We start from the raw sequence: 21,480 nt of genomic DNA on the forward strand, positions 1-21,480 counted from the left end.
CCCGGGCATGCGGCTGGGTGGGGGTGGCCGACCACACTGTATCGCTTTAGTTAACTGGGGGTGGGGCTGCCCTGGGCTGGAAGCTGTTGTGGTCCCAAGTGGTTCATGGGGCTTTGACTCAAACCGGCTCCCGGTGGATTTCTGCATCCCCACATTAACCCCGAGTAAGAGCAGCCTTTGGCCCCGCCTGAACCGCGCCGGTTTCAAGTCTTATCTGAGGCGGGTACAACGCGGGGGCGGATCCACACACTCCCAGCCCCGCAGGTGGGCCGGAGTATGGAGGCCCCTTGCTCCCCATGCAGGGCACCCCTGTTCAAACCAGCTGGTTTTTCCTCCTCTGGGCTTTCTTTCCTTTATTGACCGAAGCGGAGGGGAGCGCACAGGCCCTGCAGAGAGGTAGGAGGTGGGCGCGCCGAGCTGAGTCCACGGGGTCACGGGAGGTACCCCGGGCTCCGAAGATCAGGGGCATTGCTTGGCACGCAGAGGCCGCGGCGATCGTGTGTTCAATGGGCAGCCAGAAAACAAAGCAATCTGGTTCCCTGGTGCAGGGCTGGGCTGAGCGCCAGGCCTCCCAGGGAAGCCCTGGAGGGAGGTGACGGGTGGATTCTTACAGAAGCGGAGACCCTTGGGCCCAGGGTAAAAGGGCCGGGCGGTTGGAGGCACCGGGCCTGGCATCCCAGGCTGCGCACAGGGGCCTGGCTGCACTTTGCCCAGCGTGGGATTTTCGGGCAGATAAACGGCCCTGATGCTTTTCCTGCCCAGCTGGGGTGTCAGCCCCTCCCCGCAGCGGGTACCACTCAGTGACGCTGCCCTGCAGGGAGCTCTCTCAGGGTGGGGGGAGCCGGTTCCCTGCTCAGCCTCCCGATTAGTGCCGGCTGCCGTGGCTGGGACGTGCTCCGTGGGGAACAAAGCAAAGACCCGCCAGGCTCGTTTCGTGCAGGGGAGCGTGATGGCAGCGAATGCGGGTTGCTAGGGACTAGGACTGGCTTGTGAACGGTGCATGGCCCAGTCAGTCCCTTGGGTCCCCTTAACTCTGCCCCTGCAACCATGGCCAGACTCCACCAAGCCAGCAGGAGTCTGATCCGCTTCGGGGGTACATCGCAGAGGCATAACTAGCCTCCCCTGGGCTCAGAGGGGAGTGCTGAGGGGAGCCCCGCCCAGCAGTGACGGATTAGGCTGCACCGGCCCCGGATGGGGAGCAGGGCTGGGAGGGGAGTCTGGCCAAGTCTCTTCCTATCCCGGCTGGAGAGGAATGGTGGGGGGGGGCACGTCCCTCCCCCTGATCCTGAGGTCTGGGTGAGGTCCAGCCGCGCACGGGTCCCATGCAGCTCCGGCCGGGTGCTCTCCTGCCACTGCCCAGGGCGGCGGGGGCTACAGCTTATCGCCGGGTAGCACCTAGAACGAGAGCACAGCCCAGCTTCCAGAGGCCGTAACCACCCGCCCGCGTGGCCGCAGAGCCGAGCTCCCCCGCCCCCAGCCCCTGCTCAGCCTGTTTGCCCTCCGGCAACTAGACAGCACGCAGGGCAGGGCTCCAGTTCCGGCTGCTGGGGTGGGCAGCCACATGTGCACCGAGGGCTGGAGCCAGACGGGCAGGTCTCCGGCTACTCCAGGTTGGGGGTTCCCAGCCTTTTCGCTACTGGGGACCCGCAAACCCATTCAGGAGCTCTAGGGCGGCCTTTTGTTTGCGTAGCCGCCGGCGCTGGAACCGGGGCTACGGTGAGGCTGCCCCCGTAGGATCGTCCTCACGGTGGCCCCGGTTCCAGCAGCAGCCCCCCCGGCTGCCTGCCGGGCTGCTCACCCTGCTGCTGCGTGGGGAACCCCAGTGGGCGGGGCTTATTAGTAGCTGGGGGCGTGGCCTGGCCGTATGCCACAGCCTGGCAGGCACAGATTTGCAGCTCGCCGCTGGTCCACAAACAGCTGCCCCAGGTGATGGGCAGAAGGGACAGGGCAGGCCCCGTGGGGGAGCAGAGGGGGCATGAAGGAGCCTCATGTCCAGGGGCTTCCAGTGGGTGAGGCCTTCTGCCAGGCACTGGTTGGCATGGATCGGGTGCCCACTGTGCCTGAGCGGCCAGGGCGTCCTAGGGGATCCTAGGATGGGGGAGGCAGATTTCTCTCTCCTGGCTGGTGTTTCCCCCCGGAGCAGGGTGCGGTGCTCTCCCCCTCCCCCTCGGCGCCGCCATAGAAGGAATTGGAGAAGGGTCCTTACCTACCTGGTTCCGTGTTTTGTGGGATTTCTGCAGCCAGACCCGCCACTGGTCGTAGAGCTTGATGCTGAGGTTGGAGCAGCCGTAGGCGTGTTTCTTCACCCAGCCGAAGAACTGCTTGAGCTCCCGCCGCAGCGTGCTGTTCTGCTCCCCGCTCTTGGGGTCGCACCCGCCCGGGGCCCGATCTAGGCGGGAGAGAGCAGGGGGCGGGGGGGATCAGCCGGGGGCTGGGGGCTGGAGATCGCAGGGAGAGAAGGGCCGGGAGGACTCGCCCCATTTCCTTGTCTTTGGCGCGTTCTGGGTCTCGGGAGCAACCTAGGAATGGCCGGCCCGGACCCCAGACCCGTTTGTTACCTAGTGGTTGGCTCCCTCGGGGAAGCAAGAGGGCTCCTACCCCCCCCCCCCCAGCTCACTGGGGTTGGGCCCCTCGTGCCTGGGAAGGCTTTCCAAGCTAGACGGGACCCTCCTGTGCGTTTTAGTGTCTCCCAATGTGACCTACAATCCCCTAGGCCTAGGAACCCTGCCCCCGCAGTGCTGAGCTGGGGGCTCGCTCCTAGCCCTGGGAGACCCCCACGGTGCCATGCCTGGCAAATCCCCACTGATCCCGGGCTCCAAATGCCCCGGGCCGGCGTGACGTCCAAGTCCCGTCGTCCCGAAGGGCAGGAGAGCGGGGCCGTGCCGGCGCGGCGAGCGGGGGGGGGGGGGGGAGCGAGCGATTCACTCGCTCCCTGCTGGGAAATCAGAGCTCCAAATTGGCTCCTTTGCAAGAAATCCAGGTGCTGGGCACAGAGCGGGGCCAAGCGGGGGGAACAACCTCTCTGCGCGGCCAGCGCGCTCCGGAAAGGGGGGAGCCGAGGCTGGGCTGCGGGGCCTCCGCAGCGTGCCCTGCCCCCCCCCCGCCGCCTACCCCCCAAAGACAGTGCGACGAGCAGCCGATTTGCATATGGCGCGGGAGGAATGGCTGCCCGGCAGGGCTGAACGCTAATCTAATGATTGCCAGAGCCACGGGGAGCGGGGGGGGGGGGGGGGGTGACCCAGCGCTCCAGCTGCTGGCGGGGCGCCAAGACCCCCGGCAGGCCGAGGAACGTTACATCTCCGGGAGGAATAGGGGGGCCGGCGGGAGGAGGCTCTGGGTTGGGTTTCCGGCCCTGGTCTCACGCTCCCCACCTCAGGCTGAGGGAAGTGGCGGGCGGGGGGGGGGGAGTGTTGCAGAGGTTCTTGGACTGCTGGGGAGCTGGGAGGGACCCCCCAAGGCAAACGAACCCGGGGGGGGGGGGGCTGGGAAGGCCTCAGCGGGGCGTCGCCGTGGCAGGCCCCCCTGGAGGGAGCGGTTTTACCTCACCTCAGGCCAGGCAGCGTCAGCATCTCGTGGGCAGGCCACGGGTGGGCCTGCCTGCCGTCCCATAGCACAGTGCCTGGCGTCCAGTGCCCCCCCCTTCACGGGGCTCCCTCCCACTGGCACGCCCAGGGGTCCAGTACCACAGCCAGGCTGAGGCCCCTTGCGGCAGCCTTTCCCACTGGAGGAGCTGCGCTCTGCTCTCCCTTGACCCCTGCAGCTCAGGGGAGCAGGGTGCCTGGCAGGCGCCCCAGTGTCCCTCCTCCATGGGCCCTACAAGCACAGAGAGGACTCAGAGGTCCTCCCCCCCCAGTGCCGTAGCTCCCGCTGCAGGGCCTTGCTGCTCACCGCTCCGAGGCGTGGAGGCTGCCGTGGGGTTGCTCCAGTCGCTCCAGATCCCAGCCTTTTTGGAGCCGTAGATCCCGAAGGGGTTACACCGGACTTGGACAAAGTACACGGTGCCCGGGCGCAGCCCTGCCAGCCGGCAGGACGTCTGGTTGCCTACATCATCCACCACCTGCCAGGAGAGGAGGAGGGCGGGTTTGAGGCACGGAGCTGGCAGCCCCGCACCGGAACCCACCTTCCCTTGAGAGCCAGAGATCCGCCCGGAGCTCGTCCTTCAGGCAGGGAGGATGCTCATGGCCTTCGGGGAACCCCCAGAGCAGGGCCAGGCCTTGGAGCACCAGGACCGGCCAGCCCCTCTCTAGGTAGGAGGGCACCGATCCGGTTTCCCAGGCCTTGGGGCGAGGTGCTGCCTCCGTTTCACAGCGAGCAGGGCACCGTGGGGAGGGACATGCTGGGAGTCGGTGCCGGAGCCAGGAATCGAACCCACTGGTCCCGGTGCCCAGCACTGGACTGGTTTGCTCCCTCGCGCTCACCTTCCACTCCGAGCTGTCCTCCACCCGGTACTGGATCTGATACTTGGCTTGAAACAGAAAATCCTTCAGCGCCGGCGGGGAACTCCAGCGAACGCTCAGCTGATCCTCCAGGTCGCCGACGCGGCTCACGGTGACGTCTGCCGGCGGGTCGGTGGTGACTGTCAGCAGGGAGGAGGTGACAGAGCAGAGATGCATTAAGGGTCCCGGGTACAGAGGGCTCCTGGCATGTCCTAGACAAACAGCCCCATCCCTGAGGGCAGAGAGACAGGGGAGCAGCGAGTGTTTGGGGCAGGATGTTCAAGGGACTGGTGCCCCTCCGGCCATGGGAGTTAGCTGCTGATGCCCCTGCGAGGGGCAAGCGCTGGCACACGCCGCCTCTCTGACCCTCCTGGGGCTGGCAGATTGGGCTGGGGGGTGGGCGTGCCAGAAGCATACGCAGAAGGGAGGGGAGATGGGGGAGGCTCTGGAATCCTTTTAGCCTTTCTGCATCCTTTGCTGCCCTTAACGTTGCCTGGGGCATCCGCTCGCCTTGCAGATGTGGCCGGTGCACGTGCCCCTTGGGGTGCAGGGGCTGGGCGTGCAATGAGGGCCCCATGTGTGTTGAGGGGCACCCGCTCTACAGCAATGCTCCCCCTCAGTTTTTCCATCCACGTGCGGAATAATTTGGGTTCCGTGCACTGAGGCAGGCGCAGAGGTGCACCACCAATACAAACACCAACAGCCGGCGGTGGGCGCTCTGCCAATCAGTGGGGTGGCACCTGAATCACTCCTGGGCAGCTGCTCAAGCGCACAGCTTATGGGGCACACTGCTCCTCCCACGGGGCCTTTGCACCTGCCTCCATGGGGATTTATTCTTGCTCTGCAAGGGGGAAGTGACGAGAGGTGGGGTGTTGGCGGCATCAGCCTCGTGCTGGGGTTACACAGTGGCTCCCATGCATGCGAGCCAAGAGGAATCAGGTATTTCTTCCTCCTGCCATGAACTCGGGGTGTGTCGTGTTCTCCACGACACAGGCTGGATAGCTGGCCGTGGGTCACGTGGCAGCCCGGCCCCCCCTTCCTTGCTTCCGTCTGGCAGCACGCCCCAGGATGGGGGAGATCCCCTTTCCTGGCCATGTGCCTCATGGGGCCGAAAGGGTTAAGGAGCAGCAGATGCCTCCAGAAAAACTTGGAGAAACATCCTAATTAGATTAGGAGCAATTCTGCTCACATATCGTCCATTTCCTGCTGCCCTTCTCTATTACCGAGGACGCCATGACCCCAGAATCCTGGTCTCAGTTGGTGCTCCCCCAGCTGAGGTCAGTATCCCCTGTGTGTGACATCACAGTCATCACCGCAGCAACCAGCTGTGACATCACAGCTGGGCGGACGGCGGCTCCAGGTGGGGAGGGAGCCAGGGAAGGCCCAGGGCAGGGACTATCCTGTCTGCAGGCAGTGCAGGGGGAGGGGAGGGGAAGGATCAGGGCTCCCCGCAAAGGGCTGTAACGTTCTCCAAGAGGTGTCAGCAGCTCTGGAGCGCAGGCGAAGCCCCCCAGGTCCCGCAGGCGCTGCTCCGGGCCGCCGGGGCTCAGGTTACCAGAGCCGCTCTGCTCCACCCGCCTCACGCAGCCGGAGGAAGGAGGTTAGCTGGGAGCAGAGGCACGCGGGTAATTAGGGACGGGCCGCCCTGCACCTTCCACCAGGCTTTGCATCTGGACTGAAGACTGAAATCCTTCAGCGCCCTTCTCCTCCCCGTGCACCACCGCTGCTGCGCCCCACAACAGTGCACCCGCCCCCACAGGTGGGTAGGTAGGAAGGAAGATGGGAGGGGGAGAGAGAGAGAGAGAGAAAGAGAGAGGAAGAAAGGAGGGAAGGAGGAAAAAAGGAAGGAGGGAGGGAGAGAGAGGGAAGGAGGGAGGGAAGAAGGAACAAAGGAAGGAAGGAAGCGGGAGAGGGAAGAAAGAAGGAAGGGAGAGAGAGGAAGGAGGGAGGGAGGAAGGAAGGAAAGAAAGAGGGAGGGAAAGAAGAAGGAGGGAGGAAAGAAGGAAGGGGGAGGAAGGGAGAGGGAAGGAGGAAGGAAGGAAGGGAGAGAGAGGAAGGAGGGAGGGAGGGAAGGGAGAGGAAGGAAGGAAGGAAGGGAGGGAGGAAGGAAAGGAGGAGGGAGGGAAAGAAGAAGGAGGGAGAGAGGGAGGAAAGAAGGAAGGAGGGAGGGAGGAGGGGAAGGAGGGAAGGGAGGAAGGAAAGAGGGACGGAGGGGGAGGAAGGAAGGAAGGGGGAAGGGAGGGAGAGGAAGGAGGGAGGGAGGAAGGAAGGGAAAGAGGAAGGAGGGAGAGGGAGGGAGAAAAGAAGGAGAGAGGGAAGGAGGGAGAAATGAAGGAAGGGAGAGAGGAAGGAGGGAGGAAAGAAGGAAGGGGGAGGGAGGGAGTGAAAGAGGAAGGAAGGAGGGAGGGAGAGAGAGGGAAGGAAGAAGGAAGGAAGGGAGAGAGAGGAAGGAGGGAGGGAGGGAGGGAGAGAGGAAGGAAGGAAGGAGAGGGAGGGAGGAAAGGAGGAGGGAGGGAAAGAAGAAGGAGGGAGAGGGGGAGGGAGGAAAGAAGGAAGGAGAGAGGAAGGAAGGAAAGAGGGACGGAGGGAGGGAGGAAGGGGGAAGGGAGGGAGGGAAAGAGGAAGGAGGGAGAGAGGGAGGGAGGAAAGAAGGAAGGAGGGAGGGAGGGGAGGAAGGAAGGGAGGGGGAAGGGAGGGAGGGAAAGAGGAAGGAAGGACGGAGGGGAGGAAGGAAGGAAGGGAGGGGGGAGGGAGGGAGGGAAAGAGGAAGGAAGGACGGAGGGGAGGAAGGAAGGGAGGGGGAAGGGAGGGAGGGAAAGAGGAAGGAAGGAGCAGCAGCATGAGCTAATGTCTCACCCACGTCCAGAATGTCGAGCATGACGACTTCAGAGACAGCCACGCCGAGCCGGTTGGAGGCCTCCACCCAGATCTCGTAGGGTGTGAAGAGGGCCAGGTCCTTGGGGATGTGGCAGGAGTACTGCCCCGCCGTGCGATACTCCTGGCATGTGTTGTCCCGGCCGTACCACCTGCGAACGAGAGGCCCCAGCCCACCCCTCAGGTCGAGTCCCCTGCTGGTGAATCGCGCTGGACTCCAGGGAACTCGGTCAGCTTGCCCCAGCAGAAAATCTGCCCCTTGGTTTCCATCCAAGCTCCTCAGCGGCCCGTAGAAGCCGACCCCAGAATGTCGCGGCTGCACCCTGGGATGCCGTCGCCCCCCCACTGCTTTCCTCACGGGCGCCTTGGGATGCTACCGTGATGCTGGGGGTGAATCCCCAAGCCTGCCCCCTCCACGCTCACACTGAGGAGGTGACTGCTCCTAACCGGAGCTGTGACTCATTTACGGGCCGGTTAATACTTGCAGAGTCTCTCTGCATGGTGCGGGATTCCCAGCCCAAAATGCCAACGGCTACTGTCTGTCCAGAGAGCAGACTCCTGGTGCTCTAGGATGCCGGAATGCCAAGGATCTCCAAGCTAATGAATAAAGCCCCACAATCCCCTGGGAAGGTGGTCAGTGCCCTTAGCCCCATTGCACAGATGGGGAAACTGAGGCACGGAGCAATTTCCCAAGGATGAGTCCATTGGGTCAGCTGGGAATTCCCAGCCCCCTGCACTAATCCCTGCGTCCCTCCCACAGCTGGGAACAGAGCCCAGGGGTCCAGGCACATGCGACTATGCATTAGCCACAGACTCCTCTTAACCTTTGCCTCTCTCAGGTGCCCAGGAAGGAGAAGGCTGAGCCCTGCCAGACTCATTGCGCAGGGAGGCCACCGGCACCAGGCTGGGCCCCGTCTGCCCTTCAGCTCCACGCGGGGGAACCGTGGCAGCGCTTTGATGGCTGCAGAGGCAGCACACGGCTCTCCTAGTCAGTGTTCCGTGCAAGGAGCCCGCCCCCCTTTTCACATGCTTGGCGTGTATGTCACTTTAGTCCAGGGGTGGGCAATCATTTTTTGAAGTGGCCCCGGACCTCCCGGGAAGGGGCGGGGCCAGGATGCTTCGGGCTTCCCCACTCACAGACCATGACTGGTCTGGAGGTGGGGGAGCCCCTTTGCCCCTCCTTCCCACTAAGCACCCATGCCCCTGGCGGTGGGAAGAGACTTCCCGTGCTCCTCCAGGCCGATCAGGGCCTGGGGGTGGGGGAGCACGCGAAGTCTCCTGCCACCCTGCCAGGAGGGTGCGGCACCTCTTAAGTGCTGCACGCTCCTTGCAGGGCAGGGGTAGGGTGGAGGAAACTTTGCGCACAAAGTCTCCTCCCACCCTGCCAGAAGCAAGCGGCGCTTCAAAGCACCACGTGCTCCTGGCAGAGCAAAGGAAACTTCGTGTGCTTCCCCTGTCCCCAGGTCCTAATTGGCCTATGGGCTGGAGAGCAGCGTGGCCTCTGCGGGCTGGATCAACCTGCTTGGTGGGCCGGATCCAGCCCACGGAGGCCCTTTTGCCCTCCCCTACTTTAATAACCCCAGGGCTGTGTCTAGACTGGGCAGTTTTTCCGGAAAATCAGCCACTTTTGCGGAAAAACTTGCCAGCTGTCTACACCGGCCGCTTGAATTTCCGCAAAAGCGCTGACCATCTCATGTAAGATTGTCAGTGTTCTTGCGGAAATACTGTGCTGCTCCCGTTCGGGCAAAAGTCCCTTTTGCGTAAAAGGGCCAGTGTAGACAGCTCAGATTTGGTTTCTGCAAAAAAGCCCGGATTGCGAAAATGGCGATCGGGGCTTTTTTGCGGAAAAGCGCGTCTAGATTGGCCACGGACGCTTATCTGCAGAAAGTGCTTTTGCGGCAAAGCGCCTGTGCCAATCTAGACGCTCTTTTCCAAAAATGCTTTTAACGGAAAACTTTTCCGTTAAAAGCATTTCCGGAAAATCATGCCCGTCTCGACGTAGCCCAGTAGGCAAACAGCTGCATGTCTGGAAACCAGCAGAATCTAGCAGCCCTGAATGTGGGCAGCAGTCAACCAAATGTCTCATGGGCCACAAATACATATACAGGTTGCCCACCCCTGCTGGAAACCTTTCGCTGCTGCGCTTGCATGCCAAAGAATAGCAAGAATGAATTCCCTCCCCCGCCAGCCGCTTGTCTGTACCTGAGTTTGTATTTGAGGGTGTAGTTGGTGTGCAGGTAGGTCTCACCTTCCGTGCCGGGGGCCCATTTACAGGTGAGGTCTTTCATGTTTTTGGACCAGCAGGTTATGTTGACTGGTTTTTCTGGTGGCACTAAAAGGGAGAAGAACACTTGACGGGAAACCAGTTCTGCAAAGAAACCGCCAGCACGTCCCCGGCTCTGAGGACTGAGCTGGAGAACTTTGCTCCGTGGATTTGTTTAACAAACTGGTTTTAAGATCCCCGGCTAAATGCATGTAGACAAATCTGCCCACTTGTCTCTCACCTGCCAGGACCCAAGCTCAGGATTCTGTAAATCACCATCCGAGACACCCAAGAAAATATCCTGAGTTGGGGGTAACACCCCCAAGCCACTGTTGTAGGAGGAAGACAGACTCCTGAACTCAGGTCTCGGCAGGTGCATAAAAGCGCAAATGATTTCTCTGTTTGAAACGTTAAGAGCGTTTATCAGGCTGGGTGGCTGTTTTTTCTAATGTCCACCCATTTATTCAGTGGCTTATCTGGGATCTGAAGCAGTTTTCTTTTGGGAACAAATGAGAAAAAGCTTTTCAGTTCCCCGTTAAGCCTCTCTGTTCTGAGACACTCCTAGACATGTCCTTAAAATAGCCTAAGATAAAATCTTACGATCATTGATTTGGACAACTGTAATTTCACCTCCGGTTGCCAAAGAGACGTGCGGCTGTTGAGTTCTCATATGCAGAGGCTAACACCATGTGTGATCATTCCCAGGGTTAGGGTTCTATTAATGAGCTGGTAGTGCAAATTATGGGGAAGCCATTAAAAGGTGCAGATGATTAGTGTACAAATTACTAGGATTGTTGCCGGAGCTGCTTCTGTCTCGTTCTTGCTACCCAACAACACTGGTGTCAATTACTCCTTTTGTCCTAGTGAAATGCTCAGGCCCTGATGAAAGAGGTGGGCACGTGGCATCCTATGGCTTCTCCTCTGGCATAGAAGCAAAACCCCCCTGAATATCTTGCCATTGGTAGAAGCCGACGGAACTTTTTTGACAAGAGCTGGTGTGTTCAGTCTAAGTGTCTGGGCCAAATTCCAACTCGAGTCATCCCCTCCTTCTCCAAACACCCCAGGCAGTTTGACTGGAGATGCTATTCTTAATTTCCCCTCCTCAAAGCTATTGAGCCGTGCTGCCGGTAGGCTCCACCCCAGAGACGGCTGCATGTCAGTGGATGGACAGCAACATTTATGTTTGTACCATCCTTAAAATGCTTAGGGATCCTTTAGGATAAGAGGCGCATGCTAAAGGTCTATCAATGAACAAGGTAAATATCCCTGTGTAGCCAGATTTCATCCCAGTGTAAGCTTTCGACTGCACCAGAATGAATTTGGGCAGGTTTGTTGTTCTGGCTGTGACTAATGTTCCCTGCAAGCTGTATGCTTGAGTGGTCGCCCAGAAGAGATTCAGGTGCCACCCAGCCGATTAGCAGACCGCTCACGGCCGGCAGCATGTGTTTCTACTGGTGGTGCACATCTGCACATGCCTCGGTGCACCGAACAAAAGTTATTCTGCTCATGGATGGAAAAGTTTAGAGGGACCATTGGGGTGTTTTGGCTAAACCCACATCTCTCTATGCAGAAGAATTGCCAACCTACATCCCACATACAGACAGGATCCAGCCAGGATGCTGCCGTCTCTGCTGTGACACACCAGGTTATCGCCTGACTGCTGCCTGGACCCGTTCAGGTTGGCTAGCGTCACGCTGAGGGTGGTGCCATTGAGGACCTTGTAGGACTCTGGGGGGAGCCGTCTGCCATTCAGAGTCCAGTACAGGTCCCCTGCTTTCAGGTGTAGGTCGGAGTTCACTGAGCAAGTTGCGGTGAGTGAAGAGCCAATCACCAGAGTTGGATCTTGGGGGGCTATGACTGCAGGATCTGCAGCAAAAAAACAAAAAAAAAGTATCAAGGAACAATCTCTTATGTGGCTCAACCTCTAGCTCTTCCCCAAATCTATTTGGGTTGCTTGCTGGGCAAAAAGCCTCCTTCTCTCTGTTCACATGATGAAAACACAGGAGATGCCTGGGATTAGTAGAGGCAGGTTTGGCAGCTTTTTCCTACAACTTGGACAGCGAGATATAAATTGAATGTGGGTTTCTCTCCAAGAATAAGCGGATTATTATCCGAAAGAGTGGGCGCCAGGGGAGAAGGTGTCTCTTGCTCACCGCTGCCTGGGCAGGGACTGTTTATATGGTTTGCTTTGGCCTTCCTTGCTGACCGCCGAAGGGGCTGGGTTTCGGGAGGGCGTGGCAGCCTGTGGCTGGTGGATGGGGCTTGGGGCAAAGGGGATTTCAGAAGCAACCACGGAAACACTTAAAAAAACCCATTCACAGCCAGATCTCCCCTGAGCAAAGAGTGAAGAATCTTGAACCCAGAGCTGGTCAATTACACCCTGGTCAGTTACATCCTGGAGGACATGCTTAACTTTAAGCACTTGTGTTAAGCATTTGGCGCGCACAGTGTGCACTCAACAGGTGTTGGGAATGCACGTGTCACCCCGTTCCATTCATACACGTGTCTACACACACACACAAGTTTGCACACCTGAGGCACCGGTTGACAGGGTGCAAGCTCTTACGATTGCTCCGACCTAGAAGATTCACCCAGCTCGGGTCCTTAACACAAATAAGTTTTGTTTTTCTTCATTTCAATCATTTGTTGTGGGGTTGCGGTTGAGGCTGGAGCTGAGGGGGGTCAGTGTGCAGGCTGTCCTGGGGAGAGAGGACAACTGCAGCCCTCTCTCTCCACAGAAATTTAGGGCCAGGTGGGAAGCGCCTGTCTATGGCTGCTGCAGCTCCAGCAAGCACAGCCAGGGGAGGAGTGCATGTACAGACACGCAGACAGATACACTCTCTGAAAAATATTATAAATAGCTGTCCCTTTCTCCACCCCTGCCCTCTGCTGGCCCTTATATTCGAGATAGCTGTCCTGGTCCCCATCTCTGGCCCTTTGCTGCGCCCTGTGGTCATGCTACAGTATAACTCCCTCCTTTCAGACCCCTCCCTTTCCACTTTATGAGAAACAATCAGTTTCCCGGCACTTCCCATTGTCCTGGCACATTAATGTAAGAGGAAGCTGCCATACCAAATGGGGTAGCCCTAGCTCTTACGGTTTAGGAGGAGTTCCCGAACAAACGGACTCACAGACAGACAGACAGACGCCCCTTTCTAAAATATATAGTAAGATATATACTTTCCACCTTCTGTGCCACAGGGCCACCCTGCCAAGCTCTCCGGAGATTTACACATTTCTCGCTATGAAAATATGGGGCATGCCACCAAGCTCCATCTAATGGAGACTCTCACGGTGAATGATCCAACACCACTTTTCGTTGCCTTGGTGATATTACAATCAGCTATTGCAGATGCCACCTTAAGAGTTTTGTCAAGCAACCACGTAACTTCTTCTGCGAAAGGCTAATTTTCCCCTCCTGGCATTGATATTCCAGCTGTGGTCCTCTGGCCCAGGGGCGCACTACACCGCAATGAGCTAGACAGTGCATTTATTTTTAATTAATTCACCCCAAAAGCTCCCAAAACCCCTCCCCACAGTGGGAAGGCAAAACAGGCCCATGTACACCCCAGCCTTGCACAGAGGAGCTGAGTCTATAGCGCGGTCCCTGAAGCCAGTCAAGCTGGGCTTGGTATTCCAGCGGCACAAAGGAAAGGACTAGGTAGCAGGTTTAAAAAAAAGGAAATATTTCATTACACAACCCACAGTCAACCTGTGGAACTCCTTGCCGGATGAAGTTATGAAGACCAAGATTTCTACTGTATTTCTAGTTACTTTGACTGTGCTACTGCCTAGAGGCCTCAGGCTCAGGGCTTCATTATGCCTGGCAAGTGCATGGCCCTGCCTGGGCTTGCCTAGCATGGGAAGGCATGGACAGCATCTTAAGGGGATGGAGTTTCCAAGGTCCATCTCGCCAGTGGCCAATACCAGGTGCCCCAGAGGGAGTGAACAGAACAGGGAATCCTCAAACAATCCCTCTTCTGTCATCCATTTCCAGCCTCTGACAAATAGAAGCTACAGACAACATCCCTATCCATCCTGGCTAATAGCCATTGGTGGACCTATCCCCCATGAATTTACCTAGCTCTTTTTTATAAACCCTCTAATAATCTTGGCCTTCACAACTTCCTCTGGCAAGGAGTTCCACAGGTTGACTGTGGGTTGTATGACAAAATACTTCCTTTTGTTTTTTAAACCTGCTACCTATTCATTTCCTTTGGTGACCCCTAGTTCTTATGTTGGGAGACAAGTCAATAACTTTTCCTTATCATTTTCTCCACGCCAGTCCTGATTTTAGAGTCCTTGATCCTATCCCCCCCCCTTAGCCTCATCTTTTCTAAGCCAAGAGTCTCTGCAGCTCAGAGCATCCAGCCCAAAGAGTAAGACAGAACGTGCCTCGGCCTCCGAAAGGGCCTCTGAAAATATAATCACTCTGCACACAAGCATTTCCAGCCACCAACTTTTCCTCCATCCGGCAAACCCCAAGGAGCTCTGTGCGAGAAAGCTGCAGCCCCGTGGATAAAAGGGGCAATGTTTGAGGCCCTAATTCTAGTAAATCTTAATCTAAACACCCCTGGAAACACGTACGAGCGTTGTAAAACAGACATGTTTCCCGTCCTCCTTGCTGAGCCTCTGAGAGGCAGCGTCTGGTGCGGCCAATTTTGTAAGCAGTGGGGTTTTTTTCAAGACCCAGACCCCGAAACGAACATGTGTTTTAAAAGGGAAAAGTGTGAAGTTTTCAGAGCAGCGAGGAATGGGCCAGAGAGACACAATCAACGTGTGGAATGTGCAACTCAGAACTCCAGCACCGGCTAGAAGTTTTATTACTTTCCTATTTCTTAAAAAAATGCTGATCAGGTGCTAAGTAATGCTATAAAGTGAAACCACACGTCCAAGGTGTCCAGAGCGTTTACTCTTTTCTTTTGAAAGGCCGGATTTCATTTTATTTTTATATTGGAAGTTTAAATGGCTGGGAAAGGGGAACAGACACTGTTAAAAGCCTCTGAGATCACACAGCAAGAGCTGTGTTTTAACTGGGAACTGGAAGGATTTTAAAAATAATTATCTGTGAGATTCCCAAAGGGGAAAACAAACGAGAATTTGTATTGTCTCAAATTTGGTAAAAAAGTCTAATTAGAGCACGCTCAGATCCTGAGAAATATGGTGCACAGATCCCCTTGTTGCTATGCCAGAGTGACACACAGACCCCAGAAAGAGCCAGTTTGGCTGCATGCTTTGTTCCTTCACAATCTTCCTCCACCTCTCCCCCCCCCCATTTTGTGGCTGCATTTCTCATCCCTTTGGCTCAGAGGTGAATCTTTTGCAAAGTCTGGTCAAATGCAATCAAGCCAGACACGGGGGGGAATTAGCCATTTAAAATGATGAAAGGTCTAGAGAAGATGACCTATGAAGGAAGACTGAAAGAACTGGGCTTGTTTAGTTTGGAAAGGAGAAGACTGAGAGGGGACATGAGAGCGGTTTTCAGATATCTAAAAGGGTGTCACAAGGAGAAGGGAGAAAAATTGATCTCTGAGCCTCTGAGGACAGGACAAGAAGCAATGGGTTTAAACGGCAGCAAGGGAGGTTTAGGTTGGACATTAGGGAAAACTTCGTAACTGTCAGGGTGGTTAAACACTGGAATAAGTTGCCTAGGGAGGTTGTGGAATTGCCGGAGATATTTAAGAGCAGGTTAGACAGACACCTATCAGGGATGGTCTAGATAGTACTAGGTCCTGCCACGAGGGCAGGGGACTGGACTCGATGACCTCTCGAGGTCCCTTCCCGTTCTGTGAGTCTATGATTCTAAAAAGACCGTTGGATTTTTGAGTTTTGGTCACAAGTGGGGTATTTCTGCATTTCATGACTCAGTGTTCATGACCGGAGGGTGCCCTGAATAGGACTGAAAAAAAATTGGTTCCCAAATATATAACGTCAGAAATGACTGACAATTACACGCTGGGCACTGATCCGTTATTTCCATTATTCAAAGCACGCCTAAGTATATACACTCTTGCAGGCTGAGTTATTAACACAGCTTCGCATGACAGACCTTTGCTGAGGAGAAAGGGTAAAGCATTAGCTAGGGCCCAAAGCCATGTGAATAGGGGTGCCATGGGCGGTGGGCGAATCTATGACTGGGGGAGGCAACCCCTCAACTCTGCCTTTTCCATCTGGGGCCTCGCCTCTTTCAGGAGCCGAGCCCCCCCCACCACAATGGACAGGGCTCCAGCTCCCCCATAGCCACCCCCCACTGCAGGGGGAGGTTTCTAGCCTCTCCAGCTCTGGAACATGGGGGAGGTGTGGGCAGCCACGCTGGAGCAGGGGGCGGAGTGCGGGCAGGGCCATGCTTGGCAGTTTGGGAAGACAATGCCTCTCCCTGCCTCTGACGCCCGCCATCCAGGAGGGTTGCTAACCCTTTGGGATTGGCTTGGTGTATCCCGGAATCGTCATCAACCTCCCAGCCACTGTGGAAAGCCACCCTGGAGATGAGAGTAGGAAATGTACAGAAAACGACATTATATCACGTGTGTGTGTGTGTGGGGAGGGGAGTCTCCCGGAATAACTTCACAGCCCTACATGTGGGATCAAATCTCTTTTCTCCTAAGAGACTCCGTGGGCGTGTCACCAGCTCTGTGTACCCCACCCGCCCCGGGGGGTTAATACCAACACGAGTTATGAGGAGTGGTCTTCATGACGTGGTTATGAGGAATGTCTGTGCCGGGGTGGGGAACTTTTTTGGGGTCGGGGACCCCAGAAAAATCAGCTGGGAGTCACACACAAGAGAGAAGCGGGGGAAAAAACCCTCCCTGTGGCCCACGAATGAGGAGAAAGACCCTCCCCACATTCCCCTTGCACACCAGAGTCTAGGGGGACCCAGCTTAGTAGATTTTGAATTCTCCAGCCCCCAGGTGGGCAGCAAGGGGACTGGAACACCAGCATGGGCTCCCCAATGCTGGGAGGGGGCAGGCTCTGAGACTGGGGGCTGGATCCAGGCAAGCCAAGGGCTGCATCCAGCCCCCGGGTCTGAGTTTCCCCACCCTGGTCTCTGCAGTCCTCCTGCACTATTATATACACCTTGGGAGGCTCTTCAGTCTTTTCAACAGGTCTCAAAGCCCAGGAGTGCCTGGGCAGGCACTGTGCTAAGTCTGCTGAGGCCATAGAAATGCCATGAATGGGCAGGTGTCTGGTTTACTGTTCCTATAGCAAACTCTCTGGCCACTGGGCGTTTCCATTCTGGGATGTTCTGTGGCAAAGCCAGCTGTGATGGGGAGATGTGTTGCCAGCCTAGAGGCAGGTCCCTCTCCCCCACCACGCCCAATAGCAAAAAGGGGTAAAATATTTTCAACCCTAGTTTAGACTTTGGAGACTTAGGAAAAGAGCAGCCCCCCCCCCCAAAAAAAAACGTAATAGCAACTCACTGAAATGCATGTCCCACGCTGTCTCCCAGCCCTGTACCTGTAACAGACTGTTTGTTTTGATCACCCAGGCTCCAGGAAACATAAACCCCCAAGGCACTTCTAATGGATCCAGGTTTGCCCAGGGAGACTGCGCCCCGGCCTAACTGTCCTCGCATTGAGCTTCAATTTCTTATCTTCCCCCTCTGCATCTGGCCACAAACCTCTGCCAACGTAGCTGCCCATCAAATACCTCCAGCCTTGGCTAGCAGTGGACGTGCACCCCTGGAACGCTGCTGACTCCAGCCGTGCCAGGGCCAGCTGGCATGTGGGACCCCCTGTGATAGGGCGCTCGCCCTGCACTGGCCCTTTAAGGGCAGACCCCGGCCTGAACCAGGGCCGGGGAGTTTAGCCCAGCTGAGGCTGTACTAGTCCATTAGGGCCCAGCTGGGAGCTATAATAGAGGATGGGCTGCTGCTGCGAGGAGGGAGCAGTGAGAACCTGGCTGCTGAGGGAGGAGGCGGCTCCCTGGAGCTAGGGGAGCTCTGGCCAGTAAATCCCCAGACTGCAGGGCTTGAAAGAAGGAACATCGACCCCCGGAAGGGGGGCTCAGAGACAGACTTGGGTACTGCCGGAGGGCAGTGTGGTGAAGAGGATGCTGCGGCCGGGAGTAAAGAGGGGAGACACCACCCCAGAGAAGGCACCCTACTTGCCGAGGGAGCCAATTCCTGAGGACAGACGGCAGGGGGGTTACAGTGGTGAGTGTCTGCCATGAATGCAGCAAATGCCACATGCCCTATTCACCCAGGTGTGCACGGGGACTGGGCCTGTGAACCTCACCCATGCAGGACGTCTCTTGCACAGGGAGTGCAGAATGGGGCCCCTGGCTAGAGAGAAGCCAGCCACACTTCTGAGACCCTTCCGTGGTTCTGGGGGGGGGGGAGCCTTAACTCCAAATTCCTCGGGATTGGTTCGTTAGTTTCCTTGGCACTGCCCCAGTCTAGCTGTAATTTCAGTTCCTAATCCTTAGCTGTTGCTGTTTAATAATTAGCTGCTAACGGTCCTTGTTAATTAATCATGAAGTCATTGCAGGCTACTTAGTGCCTGTCAGGGGACAAACCGCCCTGAGTCCTGCAGAGATACTGTCTGAATCTGTCCATGTCTCTGTTTTCCAGGAGCAGCCTGATGGCACTAGGGTGAGGGAAGTGACACCGGGTACATGTCTAGCTGGAGAGCAAAACACTCTGGACACTCGGTTTTCACACGGCAGCTGCCTGGGCAGTGTCTTTCACCCAGGTGCCTGGGAGCAGGACTGTCCTGGCTGAGGTTTCAGGCGGCTGGCTGCAGTGGGGTGTGTCACTGGGGTGGTCTGGCCAGGCCAGGCTCTGTGTGTGCGTGTGTGTGTGCGTGCGTGCCTAACGCTTCCCAAACAACAGCAGCAGCTTTTCTTGGCGTGATCAGATCCTGTGTTTGCGGCCTTGAGAAATTCCCACCATAAAAAGGAAGCACCAACTTTCTGCTCCAGAAGAAAGGGAATCTTCCCCCTCCCCCACCCGCTTCTTGCTTAGGAAACAAAAACACAACTCCAGGAACCAAAGGCTAATTTGTGTTAACAGCACTTCTGTGGCCTTAGGGAATGCACTCCCTGCTCTGAGATGCACGCACACACACTACACAAACACGCCCAGAGAGACACACAGACACATGCACAGAAATACATGTACCCACAACACCAATACACATCAGTTACTCCCCAGCTCCCCCAAATACAGACAGCTCCCCCCAAATATGCATAGATACACGCACACACACACCTGCCCCCATCCCACAGATACACACACGCAGATACACCTCATCCCACAAATAAGCACAGAGATAAGTACACATATATGCACAGATCTGTCCCTACCCACAGATACACACATACACAGATGCCCACCCCCACAGATACAGGCACACACACACACACAGATCAAGCACACTCATAGATACACTCTGGGCGGCACAGACACACGCAGAGATACACACAGATTAAGCACACGCACACTCCCCACTTCACAGACACTCACATACTCCCCCATGGACACACATACACACTTCCGACCCCAGGGACACACACACACACTTCCCACTCCATGGACACACACACACACACACACACAAAAACACTCCCCAGCCACAGACACGCACACTCTCGACGTCACACACACACACACGCTTCCCACCCCACGGACACACACACATTTTTTCTTGATGAAATGAGCGCGGCAGGAGGCCGAAACTGTTAACTCCCAGACCCCTTCTCCCCAGGGAAATTCCGGGGCCCTCAGGAGCCGGGGTTAGGGGCCTGCCCGAGCAAACACCCCAGCCCCACGGCCCACACGGGAGCAGGGGGCTGGCTTCTATTGTTCTCCATGGGGGAGGAGGGTTCTCCATTGTTCTCCATGGGGGAGGGGGCCTCTCCATTGTTCTCGACGGGGGTTGCGCCCTGCGGGTCGCGAGGTGGGAGCCGAGCACCGGTCCCCTGGCCCTGCTGCCTCCCCCCGGACCGCTGGTCGCCGCGCCAGGCGGGTGCGCCCCCGGGGCTGGGTGGCAGCTCCCGCAGGGCACCGCCGGGGCTGGGCGCGGGGGCGGACACCCCGCAAACCGGCTTGGGACGCTGCGTTCCTGCCTGGCCCCAGCTTGCGCGGGGCGGGCTCGGCGATTGAGCACGGGAGATCCCAAGAGAAGAGAGCTCCCCACGTCCCCCTCCCCGCCTGGCTGGTCTCCCCGCGGGATCTGTGCGGGCCACGGCGTTGCGCTAGGGCGCAGAGCCAGCCCCGCGCAGCCGGACCAGTCGGGCGCGGCGCCCCCCGGGGGATCCGGATTCGCAGCAGCCGAGCCCTTTGTTATGTCCTCGGTGCGCCCCCCTGCAGCCCGGCTCGGCTCCCCCTTTGCGCCTGGCGCGGAGCGAAGGGACCCCCCCCCTCTCCAGGTGCGGATCTGAGCTGAGCCAGCCGCGGAGAAGTTCCCCGTTTCTGCGCGCAGGCGGGGGTCTCCGCGGGAGCGCAAATTCCCCTCTGCGGAGTGGGGGGGGGGGGAGGCTGGGGCCGTAGGCTGGGTCCTGGAACCCTTTGTCACGTCCACGGCCGGAGCCAGGCACGTTCGCCTTGGACTCGCCCAGCCAGGCTCGCAGCGGGCTGGAGAGAGGAGTGGGGGAGCGGGGAGCACAGACGGATAGGGAGGGGGCGACGGGCCCCAGGGAGCGCGTGGGGGCCCGAAGTGGACACCCCCGCACTCGGCGCGCCTCGGAGATCCACCGAGAAAATGAATGGACTGGAAGGGAAGCCAATAAGGAGGGCAGGGTCCAGGTTTGCGGGGGACCCCAAGGGGGAAAGGCCCACAGCGAGGGGGCCGGGTACAGGGCGGGAAAGGGGCGCCTTTCGCTCCGCTTTGAGGCAAAGAATCGTAGGAGACGCGTCTTTCACAGGCTGCGCTGCGCTCTCCCTACGGCCGCTGCGCCAGGGGCGCACGGCGCCTCTCTCCCGGCTTCCCCGTTCGTGCCTCGCTTTGCCCGGTATTTTGGGGGCAGAGCCGTGCAGCCGCCGTCCCAGGTGCGCAGGGGAAGCCCCGGAGACTTTCTCTGGGAATTACAAAACTCCGAGCGCCTCAGTTCTTGCTCGGAGCAAAATCTCCCCCCGTGCGTCCCACCCCGCCTCTTGGAAAGGACCTGGCCCGTTTGCGCTGGAACCTAGCGTGGCCCGGCTGGGCGCACCCTCTCCCAATCCCCCTTCGCATCTAAAACTATCCTCCTTCGAGCTTTGGCCTGGTCTCTGACCACATCAAGCCACCTCCGCCGTGGCCGGGCGACCCCCTTTGACTCAACCACCTTGCAACTCCAAAGGTGATTTTTCTTCCAAGTCCCCTTTCCTGCCACATCTTGCCGGGTTGTTTCATTTCCCTCATCAGCCCCCCACTCCCACCCCTCTAGTGCGCGCTCCCGCGCCTTTGCCTCTTCCCAGCCGGGTATTGATCCTTTGCCCCATCCGATACGGTCAGAGAGGGACTCTTGGAAAACTTCTGCGCATCGGCTGCTCACCTCACAGAGAAAAGCCCCGGGAGAGACCGAAGTGCGGGCGGTACTTACATGCCAAGGGTTCCACTAGAGGAAGACAAAGCCATAGGAACAAAAAAGTGATCATATTTCGACACTTTTTTTGCGGGGGGGGGGGAGTTTAAAGGCTGTTCTCCACCTGGAGGGGCAGAAATGTTTCCTCCTCCACCCCAGGCAGATGTTCCCAGTGGGGAATGTGCCTTCAATGTTTTCCCGGGTGTGTTTTTCCCACACCCCAATTTTGTTTTAAATGTCAAGGGATCTTGAGAAAAAAAAAATACCCCCAAGGGGAGCCGAATGGAGGTTGGGGGTGGGGGGAGAGAAACACCAACAAGTTTTGGAAAGTCCTAAGCAAGTCTGAACAACTGAAATTGACAAGGTTCTTAATGCGTCTCTGGCCACGCCTCCCGCTGCCCGGCC

General features: G+C 57.7%; 1 protein-coding gene and 1 long non-coding RNA gene across 3 annotated transcripts; one reads left to right on the plus strand and one right to left on the minus strand.

The window, feature by feature from the left end:
* Window positions 1-338: 338 nt before the first annotated feature.
* Window positions 339-21,408, minus strand: CRLF1 (cytokine receptor like factor 1). Of its 2 annotated transcripts, none has more exons than XM_089774910.1 (8): window positions 21,094-21,408; window positions 11,161-11,439; window positions 9,513-9,642; window positions 7,293-7,462; window positions 4,419-4,576; window positions 3,889-4,057; window positions 2,207-2,389; window positions 339-1,395 (listed from the first exon to the last, which is right to left on the minus strand). In XM_089774910.1, exons 1-8 carry the CDS (start codon window positions 21,146-21,148, stop codon window positions 1,379-1,381), a joined length of 1,161 nt encoding a protein of 386 aa, XP_089631036.1. In that variant the 5' UTR covers window positions 21,149-21,408; the 3' UTR covers window positions 339-1,378. The 2 variants fall into 2 exon arrangements, with proteins under 2 accessions (XP_089631036.1, XP_075759004.1); XM_075902889.2 differs by having other exon boundaries at window positions 2,211-2,389; window positions 21,094-21,407.
* On the plus strand, window positions 4,576-7,939 carry LOC142819017 (uncharacterized). Its single transcript, XR_012896702.2, has 2 exons — window positions 4,576-6,195; window positions 7,303-7,939. It is a non-coding gene; the product is annotated as an uncharacterized LOC142819017 (long non-coding RNA).
* Window positions 21,409-21,480: the final 72 nt, after the last annotated feature.

Source organism: Pelodiscus sinensis, chromosome 32, assembly GCF_052426305.1.
Source record: "Pelodiscus sinensis isolate ZL-2025 chromosome 32, ASM5242630v1, whole genome shotgun sequence".
Taxonomy (NCBI): domain Eukaryota; kingdom Metazoa; phylum Chordata; order Testudines; family Trionychidae; genus Pelodiscus; species Pelodiscus sinensis.